This window comes from Sander lucioperca, chromosome 21, assembly GCF_008315115.2.
Source record: "Sander lucioperca isolate FBNREF2018 chromosome 21, SLUC_FBN_1.2, whole genome shotgun sequence".
Classification (NCBI taxonomy): Eukaryota; Metazoa; Chordata; class Actinopteri; order Perciformes; family Percidae; genus Sander; species Sander lucioperca.
In genome coordinates this window covers 7,330,832-7,355,171 of record NC_050193.1, presented here as the reverse complement: position 1 = coordinate 7,355,171, position 24,340 = coordinate 7,330,832, and the positions used below count along the sequence as shown (strand labels likewise).

At 42.1% G+C, this 24,340-nt stretch overlaps 2 protein-coding genes across 2 annotated transcripts in view; both read right to left on the bottom strand.

Moving 5' to 3' along the window:
• Window positions 1-100: 100 nt before the first annotated feature.
• On the bottom strand, window positions 101-4,350 carry LOC116059465 (C-factor-like). The gene is made up of 6 exons (XM_031312558.2): window positions 4,110-4,350; window positions 3,882-3,936; window positions 3,526-3,713; window positions 3,273-3,434; window positions 2,802-2,912; window positions 101-292 (listed from the first exon to the last, which is right to left on the bottom strand). Exons 1-6 carry the CDS (start codon window positions 4,296-4,298, stop codon window positions 179-181), a joined length of 819 nt encoding a protein of 272 aa, XP_031168418.1. The 5' UTR covers window positions 4,299-4,350; the 3' UTR covers window positions 101-178.
• A 1,723-nt stretch (window positions 4,351-6,073) lies between these two features.
• Window positions 6,074-24,340, bottom strand: part of LOC116059476 (potassium channel subfamily T member 2) — a 40,175-nt gene continuing 21,908 nt past the window's right edge. Inside the window, exons 13-30 of the mRNA XM_035996699.1 lie at window positions 24,085-24,148; window positions 23,238-23,346; window positions 17,273-17,381; window positions 17,094-17,150; window positions 16,228-16,380; window positions 15,403-15,656; window positions 14,643-14,967; window positions 14,455-14,560; window positions 14,193-14,365; window positions 13,562-13,633; window positions 13,218-13,352; window positions 12,988-13,099; window positions 12,103-12,204; window positions 11,923-12,006; window positions 11,713-11,841; window positions 8,541-8,886; window positions 7,854-7,938; window positions 6,074-7,741 (exon numbers count right to left, since the gene is read on the bottom strand). Of these exons, the coding sequence (XP_035852592.1) occupies window positions 7,624-7,741; window positions 7,854-7,938; window positions 8,541-8,886; window positions 11,713-11,841; window positions 11,923-12,006; window positions 12,103-12,204; window positions 12,988-13,099; window positions 13,218-13,352; window positions 13,562-13,633; window positions 14,193-14,365; window positions 14,455-14,560; window positions 14,643-14,967; window positions 15,403-15,656; window positions 16,228-16,380; window positions 17,094-17,150; window positions 17,273-17,381; window positions 23,238-23,346; window positions 24,085-24,148 (2,533 nt within the window). The 3' untranslated portion in view covers window positions 6,074-7,623. The remainder of the gene's footprint in view (window positions 7,742-7,853; window positions 7,939-8,540; window positions 8,887-11,712; window positions 11,842-11,922; window positions 12,007-12,102; window positions 12,205-12,987; window positions 13,100-13,217; window positions 13,353-13,561; window positions 13,634-14,192; window positions 14,366-14,454; window positions 14,561-14,642; window positions 14,968-15,402; window positions 15,657-16,227; window positions 16,381-17,093; window positions 17,151-17,272; window positions 17,382-23,237; window positions 23,347-24,084; window positions 24,149-24,340) is intronic.

The following is a 24,340-nucleotide window of genomic DNA, read 5'->3' as shown; positions in this document are numbered from 1 at the left end:
AGACACAAGTGTATTTCAAATGTAATTAAAAACAACCCAGTTGTGTATCAAATCATTTAGGTGTGTGTTTATGTGTAAAATAAGCAGGGTACAAGCAAAGTAATTAGAACAAGTATTGGTTTATTTCACTTGGGTACATTTACTGAATGACTGCAGTTTATGAAGTGGTTGTTTGAAGCTACCAGGGGATGGATTGGCCCTTATAATCCAAGAAGGCTCCGTTTTGCTTCTCAGTCAGGGAGGCCATCACGCTAAGCATCCCCTGCACGCTCTCCGGTGCATCAATGTCCGCCTGGTGGTTGGAAACACAGGTAACACAAAGGCTCGCACAGGAGGTCAATTCTTAAGAATCTAATGTTTTAACCCACAGAACAGGTATAGACTCTACAGCTACATTCACACTGAAAGTGATATAAGTGGTTCATATCAGTTTTTTCCCCTCATCTCAAATGTGACAACTGTTTCTAAATGACTTGATTTATTTGTAATTAAACTTTTTACTGGTCACTACTTATTCTTTCATGTTTTGTTAACCATATTCATTACCAAATGGCATCCGTTGTTTGTAATAATCAGCTTAAGTATGCAGTGCACGGATCATATAAAGCAGAGATAACTAAGGATGTTAAGTTTCTGTATGAGAGAGGCGGGGTCATTTGAACTATTCTGCGTTGAAGCAAAGGCTAAAAAATGTTTTGAACGGTTTCTGTCCTAGTTAAAGTGTGTTTGAATAATGTTCTGTTAATGTTTTGAATGTGCATTTGTTATCTGGGTTTTAGTTTTGTATCGTTGATTTAGAGTTCATGTTTATCTACATTTAATGTTGCACCGAGACCGGGGTGGGGACTGATCGGGTCTGGGCAGTGAGATGCTGTTTTGTTGCATATACACAGTATGGAAAGTGATAACCCTTTATCCTGGGTGGAACTTACCATGCAGTACAATATGGAAAATGTATATGTTAAATGTGTGTTGATATTTTTCCTGTTATGTTTATGAGCAAATGTGTTGACTACATTGTTCCTGAAGTCAGGCTGTCATAAAGGAAAAGAAATGATTTTTATATGAAAGAATTAAGTCTTTAGTAGTGATTAGTTGCCTAATGTTTTATACTTCTTGTTTTTGCATGCATGCTTATTTTAGACATGAAAAGATTTTTAGTATTGACTGCTAATGTAAACTTGATTTGTCTTTAGCATCAACTTACTTCTCACTCACTCTTTACTGTGTTAATACAACTTGACCTGTTGAGTTTTTCCTTGTGTAAAAACTTTGACGGTTTCCACGCAAATTTCTAGTAGTCAACTAATTCGGGATAACAGTGAAAAAAGTAAAAAAAATAATACAAAATCTTCCATTTTCAGTCCTGACCTGCACTTTCATAATCAATCTATATCGGATTTGTGGCAATATGACCGCAGTCTCTTCAGTAATGTGATATGTCACTATGTTAGCAAGTGAAAGCATGGTAGGACAGCTGCAATCATGGGGGTTCACATGCATCAATACAAAGCTATGGTTATGCAGGGTCACAGGAAAATTGTGAGTGCAAAGAATTTGCAATGCTTAAAAGCTTAAAACTAACTTTAAAGCAGCCATATTATGCTCATTTTCAGGTTCATAATTGTATTTTAAGGTTGTACCAGAATAGGTTTACATGGTTTCATTTTCAAAAAACACCATATTTTTGTTGTACTGCACCGCTCTCTCTCACTGCTGCAGATCCTCTTTTCACCTGGTCTCTGTTTTAGCTACAGAGTGAGACCTCTTTTCTTCTTCTTCTTCTTCTGTACTATCTTTGATTGCACTGCACATGCCCAGTAGCTCAGATGTAGATCATGTCAGCTAGCTAGCTCCATAGACAGTAAAAGAAAGGCTGTTTCTACAACTTCGGTCAGTTACAAGGCAGGATTAGCTGGGAGACTTCTAAATGAGGGCGCACATGTAAGTAGTTCTTTTGTAGATTATGGTGAACTTGTGTGTGTTGTAGCAGTGCTTTGCTACTGAGAACGAGGTAGCATGCTAGCGTTAGTATGCTAGTGTTAGCATTAGCGTTAGCATGCTAACGCTACGAGCTAATGGTTGCGGTTAGCCTGCTCGTTTCGGTTTGTGACGTCACAAGCCGTGCCGATTTTGAACAGCTCACCCAGAGACTGAAGGCAGGACACATTCAGAAACCGTATCTCACTCTAAACAGCATGGATGGATTTTTTTCAAAGTTTGTATGTGTGTGGAAGCACCAGAGACACAACATAACACCCCAAATCCCAGAAAAAGTGATTTTTTCATAATATGGGCACTTTAAAGAAATGATATGTCTGAATAAAACAAGCCAATGCTGCGTTACATGTCCATTGTTACAGGGATCAATATTCTAATGCAGTTATCCATCCTATGAAACACTGGAGCTGTGTGACAACACCAGCAGACTCCAGCAAATTTAATCAAAGTGGCCTACCTTCATATGTATACTTCTGCATAAGTACACCTCAAAGTTACGTCATAAAGCTTACGTTGTAGCTTACTTTGCATAGACTGTATATAGAAGAGTTACTTTGTAAAACAATCTGTCACTATGACAGCTGCTTAGTTTTTGTCTGTGGATTGTATTGATTCAACAAAAAACTACTGTAGTAGAAACAGCACAATGATTAACATTCAAACTCAAAAATGTGTGTGAAATATGAAATCATACAACATGGTGTTAATATTGTGCTTCTCTATCAAGTAAACTATAATTCAGATCTGACAATTTCCTCGACACTGTTTCAGTGTTTCCCGTATGAAAACTGCTGACTCACCTCCTCTCCACCCATATCAGTGCGCACCCAGCCAGGGTGCAGCAGAGAGAACAGGATCTCATCCTTCTTCAGCTCCTCTGCAGCACACACTGTCAGCATGTTCAAAGCTGCCTGAGAAGAGAGGAGCGGATAGACAGAAATGGAGGTGATAGGTGATCAGCTGTACTTAACACTTGTGTTAACTTCGGGTCACATTGACCCGTTTTCAATATTTGTTTTATATCAGAAAATATGGGACGTAGAAATAAGCGCTGAAAATGTGTAGAAGAAAAATGTAACAATTTAATACGTTGGAAAAAGCAAAAACAAACTGTGAAAAAAAGGCATCAAAAACATCGGAAAAAAAGTGTTTTTTTCAAGGTTGAAGAGAAGACAACGGTTGATTAAGAAATGTAACACGAAGCCTCCAAGGCTTCGTGTTACATTTCTACTCCAAGTAGCTGGTCACAGCGTTGGCAGGTTGTCACTCACCTTGCTGATGCGGTAGGATGCGGCAGGGAGGAAGGCATACGACTGTTTTAAAGCTTCCATTGAACCCAAAAGTGAGGAGATACTGACGACGGCTGCTTTGCTGATGGACATTCCTGGCATTCCACTGGCCTTCACTGCGTCACGCAGGTGAGGCAGGAACTCCTAGAGATGACCGCCAGGGAGAAAGTCAGCAAGAGGAAACCTTCAATGTACAGTGTTTAAGTTCTGTGTTTCAGATCTTCCTCTCCCTTACTTTAATTATGTTCATAGGGCCCATGACATTGGTGTTGAAGCTATGTTGCATGTCCTCAGGACTGGTTTCCTGCACAGTGCCTTTGGCCAGGACACCTGCATTGTTAATCAGCAGGTTGAGACCCCCCGTCCCCACCACAGAGCCCACCTGCTGTGCGCACAGTTTTATGCTACAAAGGTCAGTGGCGTCTGACAGAGAGAGAGAAAAAAATTGGAGCCTTAACAGTGGTCAATAGCAGACAGTTAGATAAATATCAGAGCCATGGGCTATTTATTTATAGAGTGGAGGCCAGTGCTTGGCCATGGGAGCAGGACTGAGGGTTTAACAGAACATAACATAAGAGAGAGAGCTTGTACCCAGACGGACAACAGAAATGATGTTAGAATTCTTCTTTGCCAGTGTTTGCAAGGCCTGTAACACAGAGAGAAATGTTTGTAATTCAGCAAAGATTCACACACACTGTTGATCAGTTGTACTCACTTTTATCGAACTGTGTAAACTACAGTAAGTACATTTACTCAAGAATTATAAGTTAAGCTACCTAGCAGAGCTCAATAAGTGACAGAGAAGGTAAAGAGTCTTACCTCAGCTCTGGGTCCATCTGGGTCCCTGCAACAGGCAAATAGCTTTGTCACTGGACGGGGGGCCTCCACCATTTGCTTAACCATCTCCAGGCCCAGGCCTCTGTTGGCTCCTGTGATAAGCACACTGACTGGTTGAGCTGCCATTTCCTCTGGCTCTGTTAGCACAATTCTCTGCCTGAGCTCTTGCATAAAGCCCTTGCTGAATGTTTGGTCTTAAGCTTGGCCACACCCACATTCTCATATCACAGTGTGTTTATCCAATCCTACAGCCCCATTTAAAAAGTGGGCAGGTCACAGTGAGAAATCAGGCCTGTAGAGCTCATGTACTGAGAGGTTGTAGCCTTGCCATAAATTAAAGAATATAAACTTCTAGCTGGCAATAACATATTCAGAGAAAAAAGCAAATATGGAGATGGTGCTAATGTTAAAACATGCTAGATGACGCAAAGGAGTGTAGTGCATGTTGGCTTTTCAAAGCTCAGAGAACAATAGTGCAAGGCAACACAAACAGCAAAGGACTTCCTGATGACAAACATAAAGGAAAAGTCCAGTGAGCTGGACCAAAGAGCTGGTGGTGGACTACCAGAGGATCAGGAGGCTCACTCTCCTTGTTATCAACCAGGGAGAGGAAGTGGAGAGGGTGGACTCATACAAGTACCTTGGGGTCCAAATCTCTAAAAAAAAAAAACTGTACTGGACACACTGACACCCTCTTCAGGAAAGGACAGAGCACACTCTTCCCGAGGAGACTTGGATCCTCCTGCAGATCTTTTACCAGTCTGTCGTAGCCAGTACACTGGTCTTTGCTGTGGTGGTGGCATCAAGGCTGGTGAGTCCGGCAGACTTAAAGGCTGTGACACACCAACCCGATAATCGGCCGTCGGACAGTCTGGCGAGGTCAGTGACTTGAGTCTGTTCGGTGTGTTCCGTGCCGTCGTCCGTCGGAGGAGCTGTCGGCCTTCATTTTGGCCGACCCGACTTGCTGGGTCGGAGGGCAGGCAGTTGGACTCAATGACCAATCTGATTGGTGGATTGCTAACCCGGAAACGACAAGCGGGATGAGCGTGACTAAGCCTCTCAAAATCTGACGAAAATCTTTTAAACTAACCTTTGTCGATCTGAAATGGAGACAGATTCAGCAACTGCGTGGCCTATTTCTGGCTTAAAATGTTTTCAGAAACATGTTTCGGTGAACTATCTTCGTAAAATATGAGATCATATTCTGAACGAAGCCGCCATTATGCCCGGTTGAAAAATCCGGGAGCAGCCAGACCCACATGACCATAGACTGTATAATATTAATGGACAGCGCAGCGGTTGACGTCACCCATTGGTTTGTGGAGATCTGCTATCCGTCGTCGAGTTTGCCGTTACGGGCGCAGCCATCCTGGTTGTGGATGTGACGATTTTAGACCCCTCTTTACGATGAGCTGTTGCAGATGTGCGGCTCATTCAGCCACTGGATTATCCTACCCAGATGCAAAACGGAACACTTCAGGGGCTCATTTGTGCCCACTGCCATCAGACTGCACAATTAGCAGTGGAGACCACAGCCTATGTTCCACACTTGTATAGTTTTTATTTTTTACCTATATTCTTATTTTTTTGTTTTATATACCTCTTATTATTTTGAATTTGTTTTTTCTTTATTTTATTTCTAAACTCGTGCTGCTGCAGCAACCCCTCTGAGGATCAATTAAGGCTTATCTTATGTTGCAGTATTGTGTGATCTTTGGTGAGCTTGGGGACATTACAGTATAAATTACAGCCATTTAGTGCGAGTCATAAACAGTGTTGATGTATCGAAGCAAAAATAGCTCAGGAATGTGAGCTTGGCGAACCACAGAAAAGACATACTGTGTCAGACAATCAAGTGATTCATTTAGAAATAAAAAATAATGTGACTACTTTGATGTTAAAGCTGCACAAATTGACACCAGAACAGCAATAAAGCAATGGCAAGCTATAATGACTGACTTTAATATATACATATTTTCATCTGTTATAATGGCACTAAAGCTACAGCAGTGGTGTTGGCAGGGATGCAGTTTAGCATTCCCATCACATGGCTGCACTGTTTCTGTATGAAACAGCACATTTAGAATATCTGACAAAAGATTTACAGAGGCTTGAAAATCCTTAGTAAACAAACGGCATAAATGTCCACCCTAACAAGTAATGTACTTTAATATAACAAACTAAAACCTCAGGTTTCTGAAAACAACTGAAAATCTATGAAAAAAGGTAGACTAGGCTGATAAACAAGCAGAATAATCTTACTCTACTGGCACATTTTTCACTTGAAATTCAATTTGTTTTCTTCCTAAAAAAAAAAATTGTATTATATATTTTAATTTTTAATTAGCAAACAAATTACTTGTTAAAGTGGATATTTATCATGCAATAAATACAGCAACTATGAATTGTAAAGTTTATAAATCGGCTTTAAAACTGACAGCTGAATCAACACCTCTCTGACAGGTCTCTAAACCGTTGCATTATAAGCTTCACAAAGGTAGTCTTCACTGCAGGGCTATAGCACTGGATGGCATTATGTTATGGTATATGGTCCTGTTATTTTGTCAATCCCCTGCATACTGTATCTAACATGCATGTCAGAAAAAACAAGCTGGTGGCAGGACGGCTCACACTGACTGACAGAAGCAGAGAGGGCGGGACATTCAGAAATAACAGGCGAACCATAAAATCAGGAACAGATTTGTTCTAGGAGGACTCACATAGCTGAAGACAATAACATACTTCAGACAGCAATGTGACTGAATGCCCTGCACTGACGATGCATGCTGTCTGTCAATTATTGAGACTGATGCTCTTTGGATTCCTCCGCTGCTGGTGAGCGTAAAACAAATGTGTGTGTTTGACTGTGTAAGCAACAGGTAAAAAGTTTCAAAAAGGCTTTATGAAGACCAAAAAGAAAGGGGTGTGCACTGTAGTGTCACTTTCAAATACTTCAAACATGAACATGTCTGACAAAACACACCTACGACACAAAGAACACAAAAATACATCCCTTCACTTTCATTTGCAGCAGATTCCTTTCGCTGTCCTGATCAAATTGGCAGTGTTTCACTCTTGTTTCTATTCACACACTTGAACACACATGCGCGCACACACACACACACACACACACACACACACACACACACACACACACACACACACACACACACACACAGTAGTGTGCAGTACATAACATGCACAGATATGATAAATACATACATTTTTTCATTAAATGCACTTCTGTGTCCGCAGCTTTCCACTTTGAAAATAGAAAGGTGCATAAATAAAACATTCCCATCGTTATAGAAAAGGTCCATGCAAGAACGGCACCTATCAGTTCCCCGAGACTGAATGTGGAGAAAATACTGTATGAGGGAGACGTGCCATCTGGCTGCATCCATTTGCAGACCACCATTTATTGATTTCTGTTGTTGTTGTTTCTGTTGTTGTGTCTCCTCTCTCTGGCAGTGTTCTGACAGTATATTTGTCCCTCTCACAGATGGGTGCTGTCCTGCGTATCGAACCTGTGACTCTCTGAGATCCCGGCACTGCACTTCCTGCTGTTACCCTGATTGGGTACCAGAGAGAGGGGGTCTGGTCTGATCAGGTATCTATAGATGTGGCACAGATAAGACAGGAGTGGCAAATAGAATCTCGTGATAGTTTTTTAATGCCGTGTTCATTTTACATTGCTATCAATTACATTTGGCATTGTGTACTCACACAACATCGTGCAGCTCCAGTCTGGTGTCTGGAGAAGGGTTGATGAGGATATAAGACAGTCTGTTCCCTTGGTCTGTCATCCCATCTGACACAGAAAGAATAGAGGTGAGTGATGCAGGAAATAAAATAGGCACAGGATATACAGCAGGCTGTGCAACATCCATACACACAGCATAGAGGCTTTGTTACTGTGAGACAGGAAGAAAAATGTAGATGAAAATGGACACAAGCAACAACTCTGAGGTGGAAGAAGTACTCAGATCATTTCCTTAAGTAAAAGTACCAATACAGCAATGTAAAATTACTTTATTACAGGAAAAAGTCATAAATTCAAATTCATATTAATGGAAAGTACAGTACAACACAGTAAAATGACAGTACAGCAACTATCAGCTATCACTATCAGCAAAGTGTATTTCATTTTATATACTTATCATTTGTTGTCAAGTTACTAATAACTATAGCTGTCAAATAAATGTAGTGGAGTAAAAATCACAAAATTTACTTCTGAAATGTAGAATTATAAAGTAGTATAAAATGGAAATACTTAAGTACAAACGTGGAAATCAACCTCAAAGATGTACTGAAGTATAGCATTTGAGTAAATATACTTAGTTACATTCCACCACTAGTAAACTTGAGATCAGGAGCACAATACTTTTATACACAAACTATATACAGACTTACTAAATCCAGTTGAAGAAAGGCCCAGATGTTTCATCCTCGTTTTCACCAGGGCGTTGAGTTCCTGCCTCTCCGAGCGCCTGAACAGGGTCAGTCTCTGCTGGTTGATCCTCTCTGCCGCGCTGCCTGCACCCCCCTTGGCCCCACTGGAGCCCCGACCCCCCTTCCTGCTCAGCCGCCGGGCCCACTGCATGCTTTTTCTCCTGAGCAGCGGGTGGTCTGAGGAGTGGGAGGAGGTGGAGACGGGCTCCGAGGAGGTGGAGTTACGGTGAGCACCGCTCCGGGACAAAAGGGGCTCTCTGGGTTCTCTGGTGTCCTCGTAGTCCTCCACTGTGATGGATACCTTGGACTGTGACACACAATTATAACCACATATTCACACACGATTAAGTCAGTTCTTCACCAGTGCTGTCTCCGATTTCTCAAAATGAAGAGGAATTAATACTATATCATTCTATAAGTAAATGATGAACAAGATACACTCTGTTGCATGTAATGACTAGTACATTAAGTATCTTTGGTGTAATGAAGAAATCTGTTGCGGCCCTAATTTCTCTTTAAAAAATTAATAACAGTTCCCACATTGGGAAAAATGTCAATTGCCACCGCGTCATGTCTAATACAGTTGTGTTCAAAATTATTCAACCCCCCCAATGCTGTAAATGGTTTTAGGGAATTTAGTGTACATTTGTAATTGTATTCAGAATGAAATCCTACAAGGACTTCTTAAAGAACCATATGCAACTAAAATGACATCAATTGGTTTTGTAATACAGTAGTAAATGTTTCTTTTGTGAATTCTTCATTGACACAATTATTCAACCCCTTAAAGACTACCACTCTGAAGAACAGAGGTTCATTGAAGTGTTTTCAATCAGGTATTGAAAACACCTGTGGATGTCAGGGAGCAGCAATAAAGCCTAATAAGCACCAATTAGGCAGCTTTAAAATGACTGTGATACTCAGCTCCTTCTAGACATTTACTGGTGTGGTTACAAACATGGTGAAGTCAAGAGAATGGTCCAGGAAGACAAGAGAAGAGGTGATTACTCTTCACAGGAAGGGCAATGGCTATAAGAAGATTGCAAAGATGTTAAACATACCAAGAGACACCATAGGAAGCATCATTCGCAAATTCAAGGCAAAGGGCACTGTTGAAACGCTACCTGGTCGTGGCAGAAAGAAGATGCTGACTTCGACTGCTGTGCGCTACCTGAAGCGTAGAGTGGAGAAAAGTCCCAGTGTGACTGCTGAGGAACTGAGAAAAGATTTGTCAGATGTAGGTACTGAAGTTTCTGCTCAGACAATACGGCGCACCCTGCGTAATGAAGGCCTCCATGCCAGAACTCCCAGGCGCACCCCCTTGCTGTCTCCAAAGAATAAGAAGAGTCGACTGCAGTATGCCAAAAGTCATGTGGACAAACCACAGAAGTTTTGGGATAGTGTTCTGTGGACTGATGAAACAAAATTAGAACTGTTTGGGCCCATGGATCAACGCTATGTTTGGAGGAGGAAGAACAAGGCCTACGAAGAAAAGAACACCTTGCCTACTGTGAAGCATGGCGGGGGGTCAATCATGCTTTAGGGCTGTTTTGCTTCTGCAGGTACTGGGAAGCTTCAGCGTGTGCAAGGTACCATGAATTCTCTTCAGTACCAGGAGATATTGGATGACAATGTGATGCAGTCCGTCACAAACCTGAGGCTTGGGAGACGTTGGACCTTTCAACAGGACAATGATCCCAAGCATACCTCCAAGTCCACTAGAGCATGGTTGCAGATTAAAGGCTGGAACATTTTGAAGTGGCCATCGCAGTCACCAGACTTAAATCCGATTGAGAACCTCTGGTGGGACTTAAAGAAAGCAGTTGCAGTGCGCAAGCCTAAGAATGTGACTGAACTGGAGGCTTTTGCCCATGATGAATGGGCGAAGATACCCGTAGATCGCTGCAAGACACTTGTGTCAAGCTATGCTTCACGTTTAAAAGCTGTTATAACTGTAAAAGGATGTTGTACTAAGTACTAAGATTGAATGTCACTTGGGGGTTGAATAAAACTGATAATAATGTGAGCACAGAAAAGACATTTGTGGTTATTTCATTATAAATGTTATGTTATATTTGTCTGACCTACACGTGCCTCTTTGATTTAATTGTAAGCAGGATGACTGAATGATCAAAATCAATGTCAAACCGGCCAAAACAATCCATTTCAGTGGGGGTTGAATAATTTTGAACACAACTGTATGTAGATTTCATTCTGACTATAAAGTGGGTTTTTGTTACTATATGTCTGTCTCACGTGATGAATACACATGTCAAAACTAAGATCTGACTGTCCATATCAGAATGTGTCTCCATAACTCTGCATCTACTGTACTTGTTGACAAAACATGTACACATTGAATTACCGTAGCATTTGGATAGATCTGTTTAAATAACCCTTAAAGGGAAATGCTTCACTAAGTGCATGCTCTTTGGGGGAATTGTTGGGTCTCTGTTAGTCTATATTGATGACGTTCGACTTCCGGGATTGTTCAGGTGCCACCGGAAATTTTGCCAGATGTCCTTCTTTTTAGGCCTCACAACTTCCGCTTTCTTTGTGTTGGCATTTTAAACTCTTAGCGCCACCCATGATGATTGTGATTGGTTTAAAGAAATGCCAATAAACCAGAGCATGTTTTTCTCCCATCCCGGAATGCTGTGTGGACTAGCCAGACCCTCCTCCGCAGTGCTGTGGAGGTAGTTTGGCAATGCGAGATTAGGGCTCTGTAAACTATAGAGTGTGGTCTAGACCTACTCTATCTGCAAAGTGCCTTGAGCTAACTCCTGTTATTATTTGACACCAGAATAAAATTTCATTTAAAGGGTGAGTTTTTACAGTCTAGAAAATCTTTAGAAAGTTTGTAGTTTAAAAAAGCCAGCTTTATGTATAGTATCTCATTATCCATGAGATTTTATTATGGGGAATTGAATGGATCTTGTGACAGTTCCTCTCTTTGTAGTCTTAGCCCTGCTACATGTTTTGTTTGTTCCTCCAACTCTTTTGTATTGTGGGGTTTAATGAACATAACGGCCTGTAGATGGTGCTAGCTTTAGAGTTAAGGCTTGCTCAATTGTCCCAGCCAGTCCAGTGACTTTAACCAGTGGCCACAAAACTAGTAACAGCAGCAGCTGACCTCAGAGACTGGAAGCTTGTGTGCCTCTGTCCGGTAGATGCCGATGGGAATGTCTCCAGTGGAGCAGCACAGTTTCTGGTAGAGCCTGCCGTAGGTGCGGATCCACAGATCATCCTCTGTGATTTTCATCTTGAAAACAAACAATAAATCAGCCTCAGAGCTGCTTCACAGTCTAAACAGACTGGATTGAAGCCAAGGCTGGGTACTTACAGCACAAAGGAAACCTGAGCCAGGCATGGAGTCTAAACCCAGCAGCAGCCTGGTGATGGAGATCATGTAGTCCTTCACAAATGACTGGCAGGAAAACACGGCATATGAGTCAACAGAAATAGATCATATTTGGCAACATTTTGTTTTTCAGTCAGAGTGAAGGGATTTTGTTTGAGATACCTGGTAGAGGAGAGTGTCTAGCATGCTGACACTGAACACCTTCCCTGCAGAGAAGGGCAGGCGGAACATAAACACCAGGTTGGACCCCTTCTCCCTTTCCTTCTACAGATCAAACACACACACACACACACACACACACACACACATTTTTTCCACGATTACACTAGTCATGGAAGACATGAGATGATTTGATGGAAGTTTCTCAAATCCAAATGTAAGACTCATTGTCAGACCTGCACCCATGAAACCTTTTATTTTCCTTCTTTTTCTTATCTTTGTTATTTCTTTGACAGAATCAAGCATCCAGTCCAGCGTGCACTGGACTGAAGGTAACGCAACACTCAGGGCTAAAGCTTTCTACTTGCATGTTATTGTTAAGTGGGATTAAACTAGAAAATCCCAAGAAAACACACACAAATATGCATTGCCCAAACAAAGAAAAACCTGAAAAGCCACCAGAGCTCCTTCCAGCTGTGAGGCAACACTTCTAGAAATTTCAAAAGCAATTATCTCATAATAATGTTATGAAATACATTTTAATATGTGATGTCAAGCAGTGACTACCGGTAATTTACTTATTTGTTGATAAATGTTATTGATGCCCGAGGGGGGAATTCATTAGTTGCCACACGGAGAGCAATATTACAGTAACAAAAACAGGAATAAAAAAAAAGGCTATTATCAGTTATAAATGTTCGCGGCAGAACTTTACAGTGGATGTATTTCTAAAATCACAGAGAATACTAAATAAAAGATGGCTTTTATAATGCAAAACATCCTGCCTGTTTGTTCTTATTTTCATTATGACTTCTGAATGTGGAGGAAAGATTAAAAAAAGGTTGAGAGAGAAAGAAAGTAGGGAGTTTGAGGGAATGAAGCTTTTACCTTTTCCAGTTTGGACAGAGCCAGAGAGTAGTGGTCTTTGACCTTAAACTGCATAAAGCGCATGTTGGCTGGGTGGGTGAGCTCCGTGATGATACTTAGAGCTGGGAACAGTCTGGGAGGAAGAAGCACAGAGACAGAGAGAGAATAGGGGGTAAAAAAAAATAATAAGAAAAAAACACTCACTTTAAGATAGTGTGTGAGATTGCAGAGCAAGTTTGGGCAAAGCAGACCTGAAGAGGGTCTGCACATTGACGATGGTCTTTGCGTCAGCCATGTAGTCCTCCTCCGCAATCATGGAGCTCTCTTTGTCAACCACCACCATGGTGTCGGCAAAAGTGACTCCACATCGCAGCAAACTGTCTAGACTGTGGAGAGCATGAGAGAGAAGGGCGAGTGGGGGATGATAAAGAAGAATAAGATCAGTGTTAAAGGGCAGCAGGAAAAATCAAAGAGTAATTTAAGTCAATTGAGAGGTGCAGAAGCACATGCATTAATAAGGAAATGAAGGAAATTATAGAAAATGAAAAAGGTAAAGATACATGAAGAAATCAGCATGGTCTTTGGTCTGTCTTACTTGTCGATGGAGCCCACTGTGTAGAACACCATGGGGAACCAACAGATTGCCTCCAGGAAGTCTGCTTCAGGTCTGAACCAATCAAAACACAAATAGACTTAAGATTTCTTACCAGAAGATATTTATATGTGCCATGATGAAGAGCGAACGTCCCCACAGAGACAAACCCCCGTCACTCAGCCTGAGAAATACAACACAGCCAAAACTGCCTGTAGAGAATGCTGAAAATACCAGCACTACCCTGGAGTGACTCAGCATTTTATTGCCTTTTTATTGGATTCCACTCTCATTTGGCTGACTGCGTTTGTGTACCAGCCACAATACACGACACAGGACTGTGCAGCGCATTGTCCTGAAAGCATTCCACAAATCATGTTTACGGTGATCTTGAATAGCTCAGTTTTTATCCTCCACTGACTATTAAAGGAGGAACCCTTTTGACCATCCTGCACAACCTAGATTTGTAGCGTAGCTGTTGAGCTCACAGCAACAATTTTGGGCAACACTAGCGTGGAGATAGGTCTGGCTATGCGGGACTAGGGCAAAACTAACATGGAATCTATTCCAGTTGGAAGCTGTGTTTTCAAGCATGGCCAGCACATTTCACCAAATAACGTAGATGTATCCTTACACGCTCTCCAGCAGCAGCACGATGGGGTTGAGTTCTTTTCTGGGTCTGTAGTAGGCCCGTAGAGGCACAATGAAGTTGTACAGACCGTTTCCTGCACTCTCCGCGGACACAATGATCAATTTGTTTTTGAAGCCGTAGGAGCGGGCATCCTCAAAAGAGGTGTGGTGACAAGCCTAGGAGAGAAGTAGAGTGGTCACTGAGGATGACTATGACAATGTGAACTTGTAAAATGATAAGATAGGGAGCCATTTAAATTCCATACCTTGTCCATACGCAGGCAGCAAAAAGGCATCTTTTCTTGAAGAAGGTGGCACAGCGCAGGCGAGCTGCCGATGTATGGAGAGTTCAGCGGGTATCCCTTCACCCACCTGTAGCACAAGCCAACAGTTACCTCTGAATAAGTTTACACTTCAATTTAACAAAAATTTAAAAAGCATCTTTATGACTTACTCGCAGTGTCGACCCCACCAGTGGGCACTCTCATCTCTGTCACTGTCCTCTTTGCCCTCTTCTCCTCCCTCGTCCTCTGATTGGTCTCCGAGCAGGTCAAAGGCGGGGTTGTTGACACCGTCCACCAGCTCCAGGACGGGGGCGATGCTGTGCCGCCTCTCCTCTGCTGACTCTCCCATGGCAGGCAGGGCCAAAGTGTTAGTGCCACTCATCTCTGTCCGGGAGCTGCTCCTGCTTTCTCTTCTGCTGCCCAGCACAGTGCTCCCCAGGTCCTGGCCTTCTGGGCTGCTGTCACTGGAGTCCTGCAGGTCAATGGCCACTGTGCCTGTAACATACACACATAGCCACAGTGATCAAGCTAAAGGTTTAAACACTATACATGATATGTTTGCACGGATCCCACATAATACATACAATAGTGAGAGCATTGAAAAATAGTGAGCTGTACATTCACTGTTGACCACCAGGTAGTGGTGTTTGTAAAACCACAGTATCCGACATTTCAGTTCATTTGGCAGTTGCTCTTATCAAACTGGACTTATAATCAGATTCATGTTAATTCCTCGAAAAAGCTTTGCATATTTTTAAATCACCCAGATAGGTTTCAAATGTGAGAACTGCATAGTTCTGACAGCTGTGACTGTGCTGCTGTCTAAGACAGTTTAATGAGTTTGCCAACACAGAAACAACACAGACACTGCAAAAAGAAGGTCAGTATGTAAATGTCACACAGTCATTGTGCAGTGCACATCTGACTGACCCATGCTTGCGATGATACTGTGGACTGGCAGGCGGGTGAGTCCATGGTAGATGGTTTGGTGCACTCCCCTGGTATTTCCTCCTGTTCCGCCCCATGATGGCTCGCTGTGGCCCCTGACAAATGCTGAGTTCTCCTCTTTGGAGATGTTGATGTAATAACATGTATCAGAGGCCCCCATGATGTGGCAGGGACCAGGGTTCAGTAGGATGTTGGTGGTGTCCAATCTGCGTATTCCAATCAAACATACTCCATACCTGCAGCCGCAAAGACAAGGTCAGCTCTGAACAGTGCAGTTTGGTGTAGGCCTGCACGATTAATCCTTATAAAATTGAGATCTCGATTCACCCTGTTCACGATTTAATTTTTAAATAACTTACTTTTTTTTTTATTTAAAAAAAGAATTTAATTCTTTTTTTTTTTATGACTTCGATTCTCATTTAATTTTACGAGCCGACTGCATCACAAACGCTACTACTTTCTTCTGTGAGTTTTAAACATAGACTGTATAAAAAAAGTTTTAAAGCGCTCCCAAGCACTGCAGTGCTCTCCCTTCTCTTCATTGAAGCCTCTATGTTTACAGGCTTGTGGTGATGCGCAATGTGCTATAGGCGCCAAAAAAAATCTATGTTTGGTACTGCCAATTTGTTTTGTTTTGTCATGGTTCATGTGTGCTATAAACATTACACTTTGTGAGAAAAAAATCGTGGCAGAGAATCATGATATCAATTCTAAGCTAAAAAATCATGATTCATATTTTTCCCCGAATCGTGTGGGCCTAGTTTGGTGTGTGTTCTCATTTCTTGGCTTTTTCACATTATGACATACTTTTTGTGAGCATGAAAGGAGGCAAAGGTGAAACTCTTGCCCTGGTATTCTCCGAAGAATTTACTTTCTTCTAGGCGGATGTGATGCACCTCATTGGCTGAGCAGCGGCGGTAGGTTCGGTGCCATTGGTCTGCTGAACATGCGCCACCCTCCCTGAGACAGAAAAGGAGGGATTGATCGGCCATGTGGGGAAAGATCTTTAAAACATGTAACACAAAGCATCCAGCTCAGCAACAGGGCCACACCAGAAGATTTTCCACTCAAGGTTTCAGAGGTAACATCCTACAGCTCTGTCAGAGCTACTGATCAATACTTCAATCAGCACACAGATGTGCACAAGGATACTCAGTCTGTCTTAAAAATACGTAGGTCCCAGATGTAAACATTCACACAGTTAAGTGGACAACATTTTTCTCTGGGGGATATGGCTTTAGATGCGGAGGCTAAAGAGGTGATAGCATGAAGCAAGGGTGTGGGGGCAGTGTGAAAGTGGGTGGCCTGTGACAAAGACTGCATTATAGAAACAGGTGTTATAGCGAATTTGCAGTTTACAGGAATTAAGTGTAAGGCTGGAGTGGAGGAGGACAAATCCTAGTCATGTAACATCATCACAGCCAATAAACTAAATGGCATCATGTCCAGATATAGAAGCATACTTGTGAAACACACTGCTTTGGAATGTTGAACTCATCAGACACAAGCTATAGCGTACATCAATTAGCATTTCTTTAACATATACATGCATGTATATTCAAACTCAATTAAAGAATTGCAAACTATGGAAGTTGACAGAGGATTTGGGTAAATATTGAGCACAAATGTACCACAGTATTCCTGGATGTGAATACAGATCAGATAAATCCTACCTGTTGAGGGCTTGAAAGGCTCCTACACGCTGCTTGAAGGCCTCTTGGGGTGCCATTCTGGGGAAGTTAGGTGATTAAAAGAAGCTCACTATTTACTTTATCTACTGTATATTTGACTGTTAAGACCGTACTGTGAACAATCAAATAGAAAGAGGCATAAACAAAGGAAGTGAACTCACTGTCCTCTGGAGGAGTGGATCAATAGAGTGATGAGTGTCGAGGTACCAGGGCACACACAGTTTAAAGCCAGCATGGCATACTTAAACTCTTCTTCACACACCACATGATCTGCACACACAGGAAACAAGAAGGGCAAAGTGACCAAGATCAGCACAAACACTCACATTCTGCTCCATAAAAGTTTCAACTCTGAGCACAACAACGCCGCAGTGAATACAAATGTGCTCCTGGAAAAGACTCTCCTGGCCTTCGTCAGTGTGTATGAGTGACAGAGAAAGGTGGTTTCATCCCCCTAATCCAGGTGTAACATAAAGTAGTCACAAATGATCTAACCTAATCCCCGGTGGAGGCCATGCAGATTGCTTATGTTTTATCTGCTAAGGTTTGGAGATATACATTTCTCACACAAGAGAGTGAATACAATTATATTTATGGTGCTAAAAGAAGGGCTAATCTTTTATTTAAAAAAATAATAATGATTTGGTCTATAAAATGTAAACTTTCCCATCACGTTTCAAGTACCCAAGGTGATATCTCCAAATTGCTTGTTTTGTTCGACCAACAGTTCAAAACCACAACATGTTTTGTTTATTTATTTATACTGATATAAAACAAGCAAATTTGAGAAGCAACATAAACACCAGCAACATTTGAGAAGCTTGAAACAGCGAGTGGTTAAACTGTAATTATCAAAATTGTTGTTGGTTCATTTTCATTACCTCAAAGAACAAAAAAACAACATTTTAAAGCTAGTGCGTAGTTTCTGTCTCCCCCATGAGGAATTCTAAGTAATGACAACAACACTGTCAGCGTGTCCAAATGATACAGCCTTCCGTGATCGCGCACCACCCCCACCCATTCTCGATGCAGTTGCTAGTAGCCAAGGAGTACGGTGGCCGACAGGGGCAAACGCCCTGCAACTTAAGAAAACACACGCAAATAGACAAAACACAAGCAAATTAAGAAAACAACTTCATTAATTTGACAACACATGTGCAGCATTCAGCAAACGCGCTGCAAATACCAAAACACAACCAAATACATAAACGCACTGCAAATATGAAACGATGCAAAAAGAAAAGCACGCAAACCCCGAAAAAAAGAAGCGATGCAAAAAGAAAAACAACTTCATTAATTTGACAACACATGCACAGCATTCAGCAAACGCACTGCAAATATCACAACACAACCAAATACATAAACACGCTGCAAATACACACAACACAACCAAATAGATAAACGCACTGCAAATATGAAACGATGCAAAAACAAAAAAAGCACACCAACCCAGAAAACAAATGCACCAAAAAAACGCTGCATCCAGATTACACAACGGAAGTTCTCCAGGCCTCTAGAGGGAGCAGCTAGTGGAACAGCTTGATTTTCGACCTCACGGGGCAATTCGCTCTTGAAATACAAAAAACAGACAGGATTTCTAGTCCCTCCCTGTTAGTAAACTAGCCAATTTACCGTGGGATTTATCAAACAATAAATCTCGCCCGCACATGTAAACACAAAACTGCTTTGCTAACTCCAACGTGTTGTAAATAAGACATCTGCTGAAAAAGTTATTGTATTCATCAGCATGATTGCCGTACTGTTTAGTTCACAAACATCCAACACACCACCACCAAGTACAAACACATAGCGGACCAGACGCAAGCTTTTATTTTGAAAAGCCGAAGCTCGGGGACAGCACCAGCCGGGAGGGCATGAGACGGGAGCATAGGCTGTATATTAATAATATATTATGTTATTAATAATAATAATAATAATAATAATATAAAATAAAACTGGGGAAGAAAATGTTCACACGGCCGCGCCGCTCTCAGTTTATCTGCATCTGTGAAAAAAATGTGCACCACCTGTATGCATGCAGGGAGCACGCGCGCTGCCTGCCAATCACTGTAGTCCCACGTTGTTTTGATTCGACAGCATCTAAGCAGGCACATTGCAAGACAACCAATGAAGCACAAGCAACAACGTGCCAGTTGGCAAAATGATACCGAAGATAGTTTCGTTTGGCTATAAAAATTACGAGGTAGTCGACAAAAAAAGAGTTGCAATTTGCAAAACATGCGGGCCCTTATTTGATTAATGTCATTGTATAAAAAGAGGCTTAAATAAATACAAATCTTACAGACATACATGATTTGTATAAATTTTATTTCTGTGGTAAGAGGACTTGAAATGACTCAAAACTAAAATGGTAGGACTTTGGACTCGACTTGAGACTTGTTGGCTTTGACTTGTGACTCGACTCGGGACTTGCCTCATCTTTGACTCGACTTGACTCGGGACTCGAGGGCAAAGACTTGAGACTTACTTGTGACTTGCATAACAATGACTTTGTCCCACCTCTGCTGAGAGATACAGAGAGAGTTGTGTGGAGCTGATAGTCTTAATTAGCTTTGTAGCAACTCATTTGGCAATGGCTTGAATGTAACGGACATTCATTAATATCAAAAAGTTAAGCACTACAGGTTTCGAAATTCAATAGCAACACATTTTTCTTGAAACAATATCCTGGTTAATTCACAGTGTGAACAGTTTTCACTGGAACTACTTTACTGAAGAAATATTCCCAATAAAAAAACTGTTGTTGGTGTGTGCTCTGTGGCTCTTGCAAACACACACAATAAATAATGCATTTCACAGACTGTATTAATATGGCTGCATCTTGCCACTAAAAGACACAAGTGCACACATACACACACACACACACACACACACACACACACACACACACACACACACACACACACACTCAAATATGTCACTATTTTATGCTGGAAAATATGTAACTTGATGTTTGTCTAACAGAAATGAGTCAAGCAGACAGCCGTGTCAAAAATCCTCTGTCATCCTCTTGGACCAGCTCAGTTTTTTGGGGGGTGATTTGAAGACTTAGCAACGAGCTAGTGATTCAGTGTCAGCCTTTTTAAACTGCCTTTCAGTCACATCATCCGAGACTTAACGAAGCCCGACCTGTGCGCCAACCAAACCAAACTGAACAAACACAGATGACACTTCTCTGGTTTACCTGTTGCCACACAGCCTTCTCTTTGAAAGGAAAAACCAATAGAGCTATTAATGTTTATAGTAAGCCAATCAGTGAATCAGACCCAGGGAGAATCCTTTTTCCCTGCTGTGTAATTCTTGATTGCATTATCTTCAGAGGTGAGCACACATGCATAACAGGGCTGTCTTGTTTATCAACAATGTTGAGCTTGGTCCTAAAAGCACAATATGTGCAGGAAATAATTGGTGATTACCGTCAGAGCCTGACATGAAGCATCAGACTCAATCTGCTGCCAGTCTGAGTAACAGGAGATTCATCTGAGATGTAAATGCACTTTTTAATAAATTAGTCAGGTCTGTGTATGTGTGCCTGAAGCTGAGCAGGTGGGAGGCAAAACAATTAAAATGGCTAATTGTGGATTTTCTGTTGAAGTAACAATGTTCTTTTAGCTCAGAACAGTACATCATAATGCAACGCACACACAAACACAAAGAGTAGCATCTTGGTATTCAGCCTATGAATCTGCTTCAAAGTAGAAGCTTACAGAGCAAGGGGCATTTCAAAGTCTGCAGAGTAAAAGACAAAAACATTGATGTTGCATCTGTGGAGCAACAGCATTCATACACACACTCTCACTCTCTCTGTCTGTGTCGTACACACCAACACACACAAATCTCTAACTCCCAAAGCACAAGACACAATAGTCACACACCAAATTGAGTCTTTTTTCCAATTTCCAACGTCCTTCTTGCACTTGTTTTTACTGCTGTAATCCCTTCACTTCCCATCTTCTTATCTGCTTACTGTTCACCACAGCCCTCCATCCTGCAGGTGCTTGGACCCAGACCAGGAGAGAAACCAATTACAGACCTTGACACTCAACACACAAACTCTCGCTTTCTTTCTGTCGCCCTTGCTTAGAAGATCTGGGTCTTTGTACCCATCTCTTCAGACTGTTGTTTTCTATCACAGACTGGTATTAGTCTGTGCGCATATGTGTGTGTATGTGTGCAAATGTGGTTATTTGCACCCTCTGCAGGAGTGCAATTACAACTTGACCACAGGTCCACCGGTTAAGCTAATTAAATCAGTAGGCTGTTATTGTTTGTGTGAGTGAACTGCACACTGTGCAGCTAGAATGAGCCAAGTTCAGGAGGGCGACTGGCTGTTGTCATTCAAAACATAAACTGGGGAAATAATTAATCGACACTCTGCACCCAATTCTGTGTGGTTACTCAAAAGCCTCAGGGTGTCCTATCCTGCTACAGCATCATACCGACAGATCCTTTCTAATGAACGCTGAGCTGTTTTTAAGCTATTCCTGTGGATCAAATTAAATCGTGTATCTCTTGCTCATTAATGCCTCCCACACTAGCACTTAGTGGGCATATTCTAAGTGGTGTCAAAACATGACATCTGCACTTACAGTAATGTCCTTGTGCCTGCATACTGATTTGTTCCCTGAGTCTGGTGACTTCAGGGTTAGAGGGACACATATATATATATATAGTCAGTATAGTCAGTTGATGAACTTTGTGTTAGTCAAGGGTACTTTACTTCTCACTATAGTCCTGCAGGAAATGGATTATTCTGTACCGAAAGGCCTTCGTGTCAACAAGGGCATGACTACTGTACAAACAACAATATCATGTTTTAACTGAATGAGGTTCTATTTCGTATAGGCTTTGCCCTCTAAGAGCTGTTGCTACTGGGTTTATCCCTCACGCATGCGCCGTCGTGAAGGTTTCTTTTGCATCCTTGTGCCCTGCACGGGCCTCTCTTATGTCTGCAGTTACTGTATATTACAGCTGCAAGACCAGAGATCTGCTCCCTATTTTTCTTCAGCGACAAGCAGTTTGAAGACTTCGAAGAACAGTGGTGTCTGCCTGTGTACCGGTTGACGGACCGGCTACAACCTGCCGTCAGATTACCACCCGAGCTGCGAGGTGTGCCTCGGCCCCGCGGGGCAGGCACCCTGCCGGCCGCCTACGAGTTGTGCGCCTGCCTACCGACGGAGGAACTGAAGCGGCAGGCAATGGTAGCTGGACGGACAGTCAGGATACCACCACCAGTGACACCCAGACATCCCGGAAGGGGATCTCTTTGGCGGGCAAGAGTCCGCTGACTCAGTTGCGCAAGGGATAAACCCAATAGCAACACCTCTTAGAGGGCTAGGCCTATACTCATAGAATCTGGAGTTACAATACGTAACTATCGATATTTCAAAGAACATGAATTTATCTTTCTACCTAACAATTCTGATTTAAAACAAAGGCCTCAGTCTGGCTATGGCAGTGAGGTATTTAAACAGCACTGCAGGGGCAAAGGAGGATTGCCTGCGGGGAAAGCTCATCTGCCAGGTTAGCACAGCACCAGAACTCCTCAAAGGCGATTTTGGTAGCAAAGTAAAACGTTCATCATTGATAGAGACAGCTGGGATGAGGGCGGCAAGCTAGAATTGAGTTCAGAGGGCTTCAAGCCAAGACGATCTATCCAGCAATTCCTCATAGCTGGGAGGACAGAGAGCTGTGTGCTGCAAAGCCGCGCTGATAGAAAATATAATTCTCCGACTTACAAATACAGCTAACAAACTCTGGTAGAAAATGGGACAGGAAAATTAAACAGACAGGACAGCTCAGTTTCCCATGTCATAACAAGTCAACCCTGCAGAAGCAAAATAATCACCAATCTTCACACCTACAGTCACAAACTGAGAAAAATCACCTTTTGAACCGGGCCAGGACATTTTTTAGTAGGTGTCATCCCATTATTATCTGCATTCTGATCAAATAACAGTAGATGCATGCAAACAAGAGCAAACAAACAAACACACACACACACACACACACACACACACACACACACACACACACACACACACACACACACATACACCTCAACTGTCACTGTCAGTGTATTCGATTTCACACTCCCTTGCCCACCTGCAAATTTGACGTGGAACTTGTTCTCTGGCTTGAGAATCTGGACGTAGAGGGGGCAATTTGGAGCGAAGTCTTTCACTGCCCAGGCTCGGAGGATGGTCTGATGATCCTGAGAAAATTGGAGACAGGGGGGAGTGAGATGGATGGAGTGAAAAGAAGGGAGAGAGAGAGAGAGAGAGAGAGAGAGAAAGAGAGAGAGAGAGAGAGAGAGAGAGAGAGAGAGAGAGAGAGAGAAAGAGAGACAGAGAGAGGTAGAAACCCACTGTTAGGAGAATCAGATTGTAGCTCTTCTGTAATAATCCTCTTAAACTGCTGACTGCACTCGAATGGCCTTTGAAACATTTTAGAGTTGTAATGCAATTCTGACTTCTTTCTAAAAAGAAGTATTCAAGGCTGGTATTTGAACAATCAAATAAAAATTGCGACCTGATAATGATAAAATCATTCAGTGTAAAAAAAACAGGGTGTAGGTTAAACAGTGTTATCATGGCATGCAGTGCTGTGTAACACCGCACCTATAGAGTCCATAGTCCATAGTTTTTTTGCACATATGTGTGTAGTTTAAAGTAGTGTTTCTTTTACTCTCAGCTTTAGTCGTTTTTACAGTGCGATTTGTATGTTTTTTAAATATACAAATCACCAATCATAAAACAACAAGCACAAAACTTCAGCCAATGCAGTGAGCTAAATCAAAGCTGCTCCAGAAAAATATTAAACGCAACATAAAATGACATGAAATTAATTTTTTAGTTTGTTGAAAAACTACATTTTAAGGCAAATAGACTTAATATGGATGTTTTGCAGTGTGAGTAGTCATGGCGATACAGGGAAGCAGTGAGCAACGTACAGCAGCAATACGGTCCACTTCAAACCGGTTACTGAGGATAAAGCAGGCCTCAGCATCGTCCATCCTGCAGGCAGTTAGTAGAGCATGTGGCCATGGGAGCGAGGGAGATAGATAAACAGAGGGAGAGAGAGAATCGGGGAAGCGATGAGGAGAGAAGACATGGGGAGGAGGGTGTTGTCATGTTATTGAGGGAGAGGACAAAAGAGAAAAAAGCAGGACAATAGAACAACAATCAAACCAATGTGTCTTTAAGCCC